General features: G+C 41.8%; 1 protein-coding gene across 6 annotated transcripts in view; it reads right to left on the reverse strand.

Annotated features, from left to right (window-relative positions):
- LOC125460015 (cadherin-8) overlaps positions 1 to 12,911 on the reverse strand; it is a 266,186-nt gene that overhangs the window by 240,196 nt on the left and 13,079 nt on the right. For 4 of the 6 annotated variants that reach the window (XM_048547044.2, XM_048547045.1, XM_059651774.1 and 1 more), the window contains one exon: positions 2,840 to 3,373. In XM_048547044.2, coding sequence (XP_048403001.1) covers positions 2,840 to 3,091 — 252 coding nt within the window. In that variant the 5' untranslated portion in view covers positions 3,092 to 3,373. Of the gene's footprint in view, positions 1 to 2,839; positions 3,374 to 11,010; positions 11,070 to 11,619; positions 11,830 to 12,911 lie in introns of those variants that run through there. The other 2 variants (XM_048547047.1, XM_048547048.2) reach the window with 2 other exon arrangements.

Consider the following 12,911-nt stretch of genomic DNA (forward strand, 5'->3'; position numbering starts at 1 on the left):
TCTCCAAATGTCTCCAACACCTAAATCAGGCTGAAGGACCAGTTTCTAATTTTATTGCTATTTGTCTTATTTATTGCTATCAGCACCCCTACTGTGTAATTGATTTTCGTTGTTGACTCAAATAACCTACAAATTGTTGATTTTTAAAGTTTTTCGCCTGTGTTCATAAAACACAGGGATACTTCCTGATGTGGAAGTCTAGAATGTGGGCTGGCTTTCTCAAGTCCACTGTAATTCGTCAGGTAGCTGTGGAGATAGATCTTGATCCAGACGTTTCAGAATCACAGCACACTTTTTGTTCCCTCCTGCAGTGCAACATATATCACCGAGTGTGTGATAACTCTGCCAAGTTGCATATTACTGGGAGCAAAATATCTCTCAGAGCTTATTCTACCCTCCTTAAACACTTTCGTTCCACATTAGCCATACAGCAAAGCAAAATATTTCTTCTATATCTTCAATTAAGTTTTCTTCTTTCCTGAAACAGATGGAAAATACTGGGATGTTATTTTCTTGTTCTATCACTCCACTCTCCATCATTTCATCCTGGTGTTTCAAATCTCTCACAAAGAAACAGGCCATTCGGCCCAAGTGGTCTAGGTTAACATCTATGCTGTCTCTGAGTTTGCTCTTACACCTCGACACCCAATCTTGTCAGCAATATTTTCTATCCTTTACTGCCTGCTTATCACTTCCCCTTAATGCAATTGCATCATTTACTTCGATAAATTCTAGTAGTAGAATGTTCTATTTTTCTCACAATGTCTGGTTAAAGATGTTTCACTATTGATGTACAATCACCTAATTAAAATAAAAATCCTGCAGCTGCTTGAAATTTGAAAAGAAAGTGCTGTAAAAATTCAGCACAAAGAGTTAAATAACATTTTGAATCCAATATGATCCAAAATTCTAAAGAAGAGTCATATCAGACTTGAAATGTTAACTCTTTCTGACTCCAGTGATGATGCTAGACCCATAGGCCCGTAAGACATCGGAGCAGAAATTAGGTCACTTGGCCCATCGAGTCTGCTCCACCAATCAGTCATGGCTGATAACTTTCTCAACTCCACTGTCCTGCTTCCTCCCTGTAAGCTTTGATTCCCTTGACAATTAAGAACCTACCTATCTCTGTCTTAAATATATCAATGACCTGGCCTCCATAGCTTTCTATGGCAATGAATTCCATAGTTTAGCCACTCTCTGGCTGAAGAAGTTTCCCCTCATCTATGTTCTAAAGGGCCTTCCCTTTACCCTAAAGCTGTGCCATTGAGTCTTAATCTCTCCTGCCAAACATCTTCCCAACATTCATTCTATCCAAACTATTCAGTATTGTGTAAGTTGAATTTGTTCAGCACTTTCTGTTCTTGTTTACTACTTTCATCCATTGGTTGGTTACTTCATTGTTAAGCTATACTGACTGATGCTTCTGTCTCAGTTAAATAATCCAATGGACACTGAACATTACACCTGTAAACTGAGTGTTTAGGACTTTGTTTGAAATTAGTGACACCTGTCAAGTCCTGCTTTCTGCCACAACATACAAATCTATGACTTCCCAGGGAAAAAAAACCTAAACTGCAAAACAAGCATAATTTATTTCACAAGTATGGGAATATACTTTGAGGTGGTAAGTGCTGTAATCTGAACATTGGATGCAATGGTTCTACTTCTTCGTGATGTTGTAGTCATTGGGATGTGGTAATACTACACGCAGAACTAACCCTCTCCAAATATGGACTTAAAGGCAGCTCAGTTAGTTACAACAGTTCTATTGCCCACAAATGAAAAAAAGGACATTTATTTTTATGTTTAGCAGTTGTTATTAAATTCAGCAAGATATTGAACCAAAATTTACAAGTGATTTCATTCATGCTTCTGGAGCAAACAAATGTGTAACCCACCTCATACAACAGAAAACAAGGTTATTCATTTATTGCAAGATGTAGACCTTGCTGTTGATTTTTGCCAGCCTGTTTTTTGACCCAATGGTATGCATCCTTAACCTTCTAATTGTCAAGAACTTAAACAAACAGAAAGAGTACTGGAGAAACGCAGCAGGTCTGCAGCATCTGTGCAGACATAAACAGAGTTCATGTCCTCTGTCTGTTGTGACTTCTTCAAAGACCCTTTAGAACGCTTTACTGGACAGCACGGTGGCTCAGTGGTTAGCACTTCTGCCTCACTGTGCTAGGGGCCCGGGTTCCATTCCACTGTCTGCGTGGAGTTTACACATTCTCTCTGTGACTGCATTGGTTTCCTCTGGATGCTCTGGTTTTCTCCCCCATCCAAAAATGTGTAGGGTAGGTAGATTGGCCATGCTAAATTGTCCATAGTGCGCAAGGATCTTTAGGTTTGGTGGGTTAGACATGAGAAATCAGGGATAGGGAAAATGGGTCTGGGTGGGATGCTCTTTGCAGAGGTGGTGTGGACTTGTTGAGCTCAATGGATTGTAACGATTCTCTGAACTTCTCTGAAGAAGAGTCACACCAAACTCCAAAATTAACTCTGTTTCTCGCTTCACAAATACTGCCAGACATAGAACATAGCACAGTACAGGTCCTTCAGCCCACAATGCTGTGCTGACCTACTATCCACTCCACATTCCATTCTTTTGCTATTCCCTTCACAAACCTATTCATTTTCATTGGTTATGGAGGTAGGCATTTAGTCCCAGGGATTATGAAGGCCCCAGATGCTCTGCTCACAACTTTCGGCAACATACACACCAAAACGTTTTTGAAACTAAAGGGCCAGGGAGAAAGCAATCTATCAAATAAGAAGCATCGCTTCATCACGATTTATGGCACACACTTGCACAAAAATAATTTTACAAACCTACCCGGCCAACGAGGATAGGCTCGGGACCAGAAAACTCTTCCAGCACGAACATTTGATTCCAGACCCAGCCTCTCTTGGCACGGTTGAAAGCGCTAGGGTCACCATTCAGCTCATTCAATGCCAAGATACTTCTGTCCTGCAAACTCTGCGGAGGGTCCGTTGAGATTGGCTGCACTAAGGGAAGCACGCTAATCCATGCCATTATCAAGCGAGTCCAGAAATCCATCAGTATTGTCCCCAATCTCTCGGCCATTATCCCGTTGCTTTCCAAGGCAGTTTCCAAAGGATTGGAATGGGATAGTGGCAGTAGTGGGAAGTCAAATGGGGCGCACGTGACGAGAAACTGAAAAAATCCTCAGTAAATGTTCCTTATGACTGTGGTCTTTTGTGGTTCAAAGTCATTAAGGTTGTCATGTAACGAATCAGGCTTTCTTGCTGGGTGCTTTTGGTGTGTCTACAGGACACTGAGTATAAACAACAGAGATGCCTTTAATCTGTCAGTCGCGCTCATGGCTTGCTCATTCATGAGAATGCTCTAGAAACATAATAAGAGAGAGTCATTAGTTTACTTCCTTGCTTCTATAACATAACCTTTACCATTTCGCATCTTTAAACAGCACTTTGATTCAAAGAATGAGACCATTTGGCCGATTAGGACTGAACCAACTCTTCAAAAGAACTATCCAATTAGCCCCACATGCAACATTCTAACCCTGGAGCCCCTGCAATTTAATTTTTCCCTTTGCAACTACTTATCCAATTCCCTCATGACAGTTCCTGCTGAATCTGCTGGCATTGCCCTTTCAGGCAATGCATTCTAGATCACAGCAACTTTCTTCATGAGAAAATGTGTCTCCCATTTCTTTTTAAATATTTACAAATGTACAGTGACATCAGTTTCCTTTCAGATAACCTGAAAACAATTGTTACTCAACTCCCAGTGAAACTGATATACCCCTCTCAGTCAGGGTCAAGTCACCTGTAAAATTTTGTACAATGTCAAGTCTTTGCCAAATAATTGCCTCAGAATGACAGTAGCTGAACTGATCTGATTGATGGTCACACTGAGGCATTGTTGTACAGTATCTTGGTTAATGTGCATTATGATATGAGGAAGGGAGTAAATTGTGGCTGTTAAAAGATTTTGCGATGATTGCCAAATATTTTATAAAATCTATCCACTCACAGGACATGCAGGCAAGGCCAGCATTATTACTAGCCTCGAACTGATCTTGACAACCTGCTGGTGATTCACTTTCATTGTCAGTTGAGGACAAGGTAACATTTACCGTTGTGACGTAAAGGTTATTCATCCTCATGGTTTGCTACAAATATGTAGCATCCCAGGTCAGTTCAGAATCCAACATATTGCTCTGGATCTGGAGTCCCCAATGGGACAGACCAAGTACAGAGGGCAGATTTCCCTCCTGAAAGAATATACTTAAGCCAGTTATATTTTAACAACATTCTGGTATTTACATGGTTACCATTACCAGCAGTTTAGTTTTGAATCCGTATTTATTTATTTGATTAAGGCCCCCAGCTATGATGTTGGGATTTATTCTTATGTGCTATGATCATTGGTATAGTGGCTCAGTGGTGAGCACTGCTAGCTCAGAGCACCAGAAACTCGGGTTCGATTCCACCCTTGGGCGACTGCCTGTGTAGAGTTTGCGCATTCTCCCCACGTCTGTGTGGATTTCCTCTGGGTTGTCAAGTTTCCTCCCACAGTCCAAAGATGTGCAGGTTAGGTGGATTGGCCATGCTAAATTGCCCATAGTGTCCAGCAATGTGGGGGTTGGGTGAATAAGCCATGGTAAATGCAGTGTCATAGGGATCGGGCTGGGCAGTGGGTCTGGGTGGGATGCTCTTTGGAGGGATGGTGTGGACTTTATGGGCTAAATGACTTGCTTCCACCTTGTAGGGGTTCCATGATTTTATCATTAATCGAGTAACTTAAGCACCATGCAGACATTCCAGTGACCAATCTGAACTCCTCTCCACATGTTCTACCATGTTGATCAATATTAGAGAGCTGCTGCTTAGTGATCATAGAACATAGAACATTATAACAGTACAGGGCTTTCAGCCCTCGATGTTGTGCCGATCTGTCATACCGATCTGAAGCCCATCTAACCTACACTATTCCATGTACGTCCATATGCTTATCCAATGACGACTTAAATGTACCTAAAGTTGGCGAATCTACTACCATTGCAGGCAAAGTATTCCATTCCCTTACTACTCTCTGAGTAAAGAAAATACCTCTGACATCTGTCCTATATCTTTCACCCCTCAATTTAAAGCTATCAAAATTGGGAAGACTTCTCCTTCCCAAGTTCATCAAGTTGTAGAAAATTTTTACTTTTGCCGAGAGAGAGATCATTAATTCAGCACGCACCAAGGATCAAAGAGGACCTTTTCTGATTTGCATCATTCAATACCACACTCACTCATCCATTTGTCCAAATGAGCAAGCCCACAATTTATTGACAGAACACATCAATTATAATCTGATTTGGTAACATATTATTGAAGAAATATAACACTGTCAATAAAGGAAATATCACAACAGAGTCAAAAGCTTGCTTAGATGTGGTGCATTTAAGGAGTATAATGATGGAGAAGAGAGAGGTAGAGAGTTACAAACAATTAAGGAAGGAGTCGTAGAGCTTACGATGAAGGAAGCTAAAAAGCGAGAGCATCAATGATGAAACACTGGAAGTGAGGGATGTGCTAAAGGTCAGAATTGGAGGTGAGCAGATACGTCTGAAGTTTGTAGAGCTGGCGGAAGTCTTGGAGATTGCGGGGGGGGGGATCATGTTATGTAACAAAGATAAAAATTCTGAAAATCAACGTATTGCAAGATTGTAAATGGTTAGATTCCTACAAGTTCACTGGTGCTAAGAATACTGTCTACAAATGTAACCTTTCTATAAAATCAAGATTTCTATAAGCAAGTCCTCAACATATTAAGTGATTAAAAGTATGATTTCATTAAAAGGATTAAGAAATCTTCCTTCATTCCAAGGGTATAGACAATCAATTTAAGTATAGATTCTCAACCACCACACTGCAACTCAGGTCAGATATTTCTTTTCTTTCCAAGGGAAAAGCATTGATTTCAAAACATTGTCTCTAGCTTTCAGAGCTTAAGCGGTTTACATGCTCGGTAATATTTAGTCAGCATATCAGTGGTTTCATTTCAGTAAAATGCAGGACCTATAGAAAAGATTACTGCTGCAAAAAGACACATTTTGTCCGAACTATATCATCCTGCACCAATCAGGACATTTCACAAGAACACTAACATGGGAAAAAAAATGTATACTGCATGAGAGGAGAATGTTGATGAATTGACAAGTGGAATCGAATCAGTAGTGGTATTTCGTGGAAAAAGCAGCAGGTAAGGATTGACAGTTAACAACCAGGCTTTGCTTAGAGTTCATACCAACCAGATTGATTCTGATTAGTCATGGCATTATGTCGAGAAATAATAGAGTGATGAATTGTTATTTCATTTGTTGAGTTGTAAGAAACAGATGCAACATGCGTATGTTCTTTCTGTATGCAAATCATAACATCCTGTGTACTAATATATGTAGCTTTCTGTACATAAAGTGCACGACACTGTGAGCCCAACTGATAAACTTAATCTGGTTCCCTGTGGAATTCTTCATATACTCAGGATTATCCAGAAAATGCCACCAAATTCCATAATCACATCCAATGTTGGACATTGTGTTGTGGGCATGGTTTGCTGGATGTGCTCAACACCCAGTTTGTTGCAAACATTTGAAGTGGGATGATTCAGTCCAAAAGGGGCAGCACAGTGGTTCAGTGATTAGCCTTACAGCACCTGGGAACCAAGCTCAAAACTAACTTTTGGCAACTGTATGTGTGGAGTTTGCATGTTCTCCCTGTACCTGCGTGGGTTTCGGCCGAGTGCTCAGGTTTCCTCCCACAGACCAAAGATGTGCAAGTTAGGTGGATTAGCCATGCGAAATTGCCCATTGTTTTCAGAGATGTGATGGTTAGGTGCATTAGCCACAGGAAATGCAGGGTTACAGGGATAGCATAGGGGGATGGGTTTGGATGGAATACTGTTTGGAGGATGAGTGCAAACTTGTTGGTTTGAATGGCCCGTTCCCACACTCTGGAGAATTCTATGATAATTCTATGAATTCTAAAAAGCTTTGGGAAATACAGCTTAAACGTGTTTTTCATTTGTGTGACAGTCAGGGAGCCTTTTTGGCTTGGTGGTACTATCTTTTTAGTGGCAAAAACCATCAATGTTGCTCCTGTGATAATGGGAACTGCAAATGCTGGAGAATCCAAGATAACAAAGTGTGGAGCTAGATGAACACAGCAGGCCAAGCAGCATCTCAGGAGCACAAAAGCTGACGTTTTGGGCCTAGACCTGTCATCAGAGAGGGGGATGGGGAGAGAGTTGTGGAATAAATAGGGAGAGAGGGGGAGGTGGACCGAAGATGGAGAGAAAACAAGATAGGTAGGGGTAAAGAGGAGAGTATAGGTGTGGAGGTAGGGAGGGGATAGGTCAGTCCAGGGAAGAAGGACAGGTCAAGGAGGCGGGATGAGGTGGTAGGTAGGAAATGGAGGTGCGGCTTGAGGTGGGAGGAAGGGATGGGTGAGAGGAAGAACAAGTTAGGGAAGCAGAGAGAGGCTGGGCTGGTTTTGGGATGCAGTGGGGGGAGGGGAGGTTTTGAAGCTTGTGAAGTCCACATTGATATCATTGGGCTGCAGGGTTCCCAAGCGGAATATGAGTTGCTGTTCCTGCAACCTTCGGGTGGCATCATTGTGGCACTGCAGGAGGCCCACGATGGACATGTCATCTAAAGAATGGGAGGGGGAGTTAAAATGGTTTGCGACTGGGAGGTGCAGTTGTTTGTTGCGACCGAGCGGAAGTGTTCCTCAACTGCAGGAAGTGCTACACTTGCCCCCACACCCCCTCCCTCACCCCCATCCCAGGCCCCAAGAAGACCTTCCATATCAAGCAGATGTTCACCTGTACATCTGCCAATGTGGTATATTGTAAGCATTGCACCCGGCGTGGCTTCCTCTAAATTGGGGAAACCAAGCGGAGGCTTGGGGACCGTTTTGCAGAACACCTCTGAATTAGCTTTAGTAAAGTCTTAGGGTCCACCAGCCAATCAGTCCTCTCATTCACTATAAATGTTGGATTTCCCCTTTATTGGTACTCTTGCGAAATGTCCTGAGCAGCAAAAGATGAAACGTTTCAACAAAATGTATCTTTCTTCATCTTCAGCAATACTCAAGTTCTGCACTACCAAATAACAATTTCAAAGAAGATAATTGGGTGTAGTTTCTGTTGGAATGTAGACAGGTTAGATCATGCCACACATTTCCCCAAAATTCAGTCACATAATTACAAAGGCAAAATCTCCCATGAATTCAGGCAGCATAATAGGATGCAATCTTTTTTTTTGTCTTTATACGAAAAGGAATTCCTTGATTTCTTTTTAAGAACAAGAACATGTGCTGCTATTTTTACAACCAATAATTTATCAGCACAGATAACCATGATTAATAAAGGTATCTATGACTTCTTCTGTGATTAATTGATATGAAATCATTGAAAATTACTCTAAAAGAAAACAGTGTGAAACTGTAATGGCTTAATTTGTGTCCACAAGTCATTTCTAGTAAATTAACATTTTTTTGATATGGTATTCACTTAAACTGTATTTAATGTTTATGGGACGGCAGTGGTCTTGTGGTATTAGCACTGAATTGTTAATCCATATTCCCAGGTAATGTTCTAGGTATCTGGGCTCGAATCCTGCCATGGGGGATGATGGATTTTGAAATCAATAAAATACCTAATGATGACCATGAATCCATTGTCGATTGTTGGAAAAGCCTACCTAGTCCACTAACGTCCTTTAGGGGAGGAAACTACCATTCTTAACAAGTTAACAAGGTGTGGAGCTGGATGAACACAGCAGGCCAAACAGCATCTTAGGAGCAGGAAAACTGACATTTCAGGCCTGGACCCTTCATCAGATATGGGGGAGGGGAAGAGGGTTCTGAAATAAATAGGGAGAGTGGAGGAGGTGGATCGAAGATGGATAGCGGAGAAGGTAGGTGGAGACAGGCAAGTTAAAGAAGCAGGGATGGAGCCTGTAAAGGTGTGTAGGTGGGGAAGTAGGAAGGAGATAGGTCAGTGCAGGGAGGATGGACTGGTCAAGGGGGTAGGATGAGGCTAATAGATAGGAAATGGAGATGTGTCTTGAGGTGGGAGGAGGGGATAGGTGAGAGGAAGAACAGGTTAGGGAGGCGGGGCCGAGCTGGGTTGGTTTTGGGATGCGGTAGAGGGTGGGGAGATTTTGAAGCTTATGAAATCCAAGCTGCACCTCCCAGTCGCGAACCATTTCAACTCCCCCTCCCATTCCTCAGACGACATGTCTATTCTGGGCCTCCTGCAGTACCACAGCGGTGCCACCCGAAGGTTGGAGGAACAGCAACTCATATTCCGCTTGGGAACCCTGCAGCCCAATGGTATCAATGTGGACTTCAGAAGCTTCAAAATCTCCCCTCCCCCTACCACATCCCAAAACCAGACCAGATCGTTCCCGCCTCCCTAACCTGTTCTTCCTCTCACCTATCACCTCCTCCCACCTCAAGCTGCACCCCTATCTCCTCCCTACTAACCTCATCCTGCTCCCTTGACCTGTCTGTCCTCTCTGGGCTGACCTATCCCCTCCCTACTCCCCCACGTAACTCACCTTTACTGGCTCCATCCCCGCCTCTTTGACCGGTCTATCTCCTTTCCACCTATATTTTCCCCTAGCCATCTTCGGTCCACCTCCCCGTCTCTCCCTGTTTATTTCACAACCCTCTTCCCCTCTCCCATTTCTGATGAAGGGTCTCAGCCTGAAATGTCAGCCTTCCTGCTCCTTAGATGCTGCTTGGTCTGCTGTGTTCATCGAGCTCCACACCTTGTTATCTCAGGCTCCAGCATCTGCAGTTCCTATTATCTCTGCCGTCCTTACCTAGTCTGGCCTACATGTTACTCCAGACTCACTGCAATCTGGTTAACTCTTAACTGTCCTCTGGGTAAATGGGAATGGGTAATCATTGCTGGCCTAGCCAGTGACACCCTCATCCCGTGAATGAATAAATGGAAATGTGTCCACTGCACTTCAGAAGAGGAGCATAACTTGGACACTTTGCAAGACCAACAGATGTTGGTGGAATCTTGCAATTGCAACTCAGCAAGTTAAGAAGTTTAAAATTAAGGAGACAGTTTGTCGCATTAATAAAGCATTTAACAATCTATAATTCCCCCTTAACATGTAACTTTCCGCTGCCTAGCGGGAAACTCACTATGCCACTCGACAAATTGCATAAAGGTGGAACATGTTACCCTGACGTCAATAGGTCTCACCAGATGTTTTGTCTGATTTTCCACAAATTTCGCTCATGTCACTTCGACCCCTATAAGATTCTACACTGAGATTTTTTAATATACTGTAAGGGAACCAGTAGATATAGGGAAAGTGTTAACATCAAATATCAGTTGTGATCTTACTGAAAGATAGAGCAGATTCGAACGCCATATTGTCTTTTCCGGCTCCTACTTCTTACGTTGTTCTGAGGGGAAAGTGAATTTGTCCATTAAGATAGAGTTAACATGAAATTTATGTCTGTAAGATTTTCATCCAAGAGCTGTTGGGAGCTGAAAGGCTTCCCAGTCTGTATTATGTTCTGATGATCGAACAGTGTTTTTACTGGTCAGCTCAACTTTGTGTGCCACAACATTTTAATCTCTCTGATGCATTGCATCTTTAATAATGAAACATTTTATTTGACACTGCAATCTATCTATAGTAGTTTATGTGGCTCTGCTTCTGGGAGAGGACTGCAAAGAGTATTTTAGTCAAAGATTTTTGAGCAGGTTAAGTTTCAACTCCTGAATAAATTAAGGCTGGCAGCCAACTACCCTTCCACTCCTGAACTGGAGCCCCAGTAGATCTTGCCATTTTAAAACCTAATGCAGCAAACATCCAATAGTTTCATGAATCATTATTAGCTCATACAACATCATGTCAGTTGTGGAACTCTGGTAAGAATGATCATTATAAGAACAACAGAAATAGATGATGAAGGAGGACATTTGGCTTTTCATACCTGCTCTACCATTCAACAAGAGCAATGGTGGATCTGAATATTGATTCCACATCTGACACTATCTCCGTATCCTTTGACTGCCTAAGTGCCCAAAATTATATTACCATTTTGAATATAATCAGTTGCTCAGCATCTATAGATGTCTGGGATAGAGAATGATAAGGATTCACAGCCCTTGAAGAGAAGAATTAGTGTTGAGCGTGACACGAAATGGCTGACCTCTTATTCTGGGGCTTTAATACCATATTTTAAACTCTGCAGCCTGGGGAAACAGTTTTTCAGTACCGATCCTGGTAATCCTCTGAATAACCTTTTAAATTCCATAACACAATGTCAATCTGATGCCAGGATATTGATGGGATCAGTTGCAAGTTCAGTGGAAAGTGATCACAGGATCTAAAATCATTGCCCCACTGGATCCCACTGCTCCTGTTCTGAGTTAGATTAATATGATCCTCAGTTAAGCCCTTTGGATGTAGAAAATGCTGAACACAATCATTGTTTGGCATTGCTGTCCACAACTGCAAAGAGCTGGAGTACTAGGTATTTTTTAAAAATTTGATTGGGCGGTTTGACGGACTAGACTTAGATGATTTCAAGGGAACTTACTGCTCTCCAAATATAGAAGGAAACCTCTAACATTTAGCTGACGTACGACAATAACCGTGCAGAACCGTGGCTGACATTTGTTCCAGACTGCAACTGAAGTCCAAGGCTACATTAAGGCTCAGATCCCGGAGCAAGACAGTTTTCTACCCGAGGCAATGATTTTCCTTTTCACATCAGACCAGGCTGTTTCAAATGATTGCCTAAAGAAATCTGGGGAGAGGTTGACAAGAATTATTTTTTATGTGGCAAGTTTTTGTAATCTGTAACATGCTGTTTAAAAGGGTGATGGAAGCAGATTCAATGTTAACTTACAGAATGGTATTGGATGGATAGCTATAAAGGGGAATAGAAAAATAAAATTGCAGGGCTGCGGGGAGCAGTACTAATTGGATAGAACTTTATAGACCCAGCACTATTATTTGGTGCCTAGTGGCTTTCCTTTCTACAAGGATCGAACAACTGCAAGAAAGGATACCTTTTTGTCTGTTTTTCATCAGGACTTGTACCTTTACAAGAGAATCCTGGAAGTACACTGACAAAGTTATGTTTTAACGAGTGTTTATTGCTGAGGTCGACTGCACTGTAAAATATAACCAGATAAACAAAGGCCAACCTTTTAGTACATAACCGGGCCTGTAAGACTGTATTCAGAAAAGAACTGATATTGATGACCTATTACCTGCTACTGTTACCCATAATACTGCAGGTTTGTTAGTTTCTAAAACCTTATAAAAGGGTATCCACTTATAAAAATGCCCTGCCACCATTTCACTTATTGTTATTTTACTTCTGATGAATTTAAAGAGCATTGAGTGAAGTTTTGAGGAAATCTTTGTACCTGTGATTGAAAAAATAGTTCCTCCTCTATTGTTCGCTCATGGATTAATAGGAGTGAAAATGAGTTGAGGAAGAGTGCAAGATGGGTGAGCACTCCATCACCCTTCACGGCTGAATAATCAGCAAATCAGCACCACTGTCACATGGGACACTTCGGTATTCATTCTTTTGACAGAATAAGTCCTTATCTAAGACATGATGAAAGGCAGGTGATTTACTCAGGTAGGTGCATAAGTATCTTTTCTCACGAGTTTTGAACTTAGAATTTTTTCTTCTTATTCATACATAGAATTTTTGAGAAGCAATGATACAGTGGTTGTAGCATTAACCGGGAACCCACAGCCCGCAACTAATAACCTGCTGAGATCAGTTCAAATATCACCAAGGCTGTTGGTGAAATTCAAATTCAATCTAAAACAAAAGTAATAATAATTCTGGAAAGAAGAGCTAACCTA

This window comes from Stegostoma tigrinum, chromosome 16 (genome assembly GCF_030684315.1).
Source record: "Stegostoma tigrinum isolate sSteTig4 chromosome 16, sSteTig4.hap1, whole genome shotgun sequence".
Lineage (NCBI taxonomy): Eukaryota > Metazoa > Chordata > Chondrichthyes > Orectolobiformes > Stegostomatidae > Stegostoma > Stegostoma tigrinum.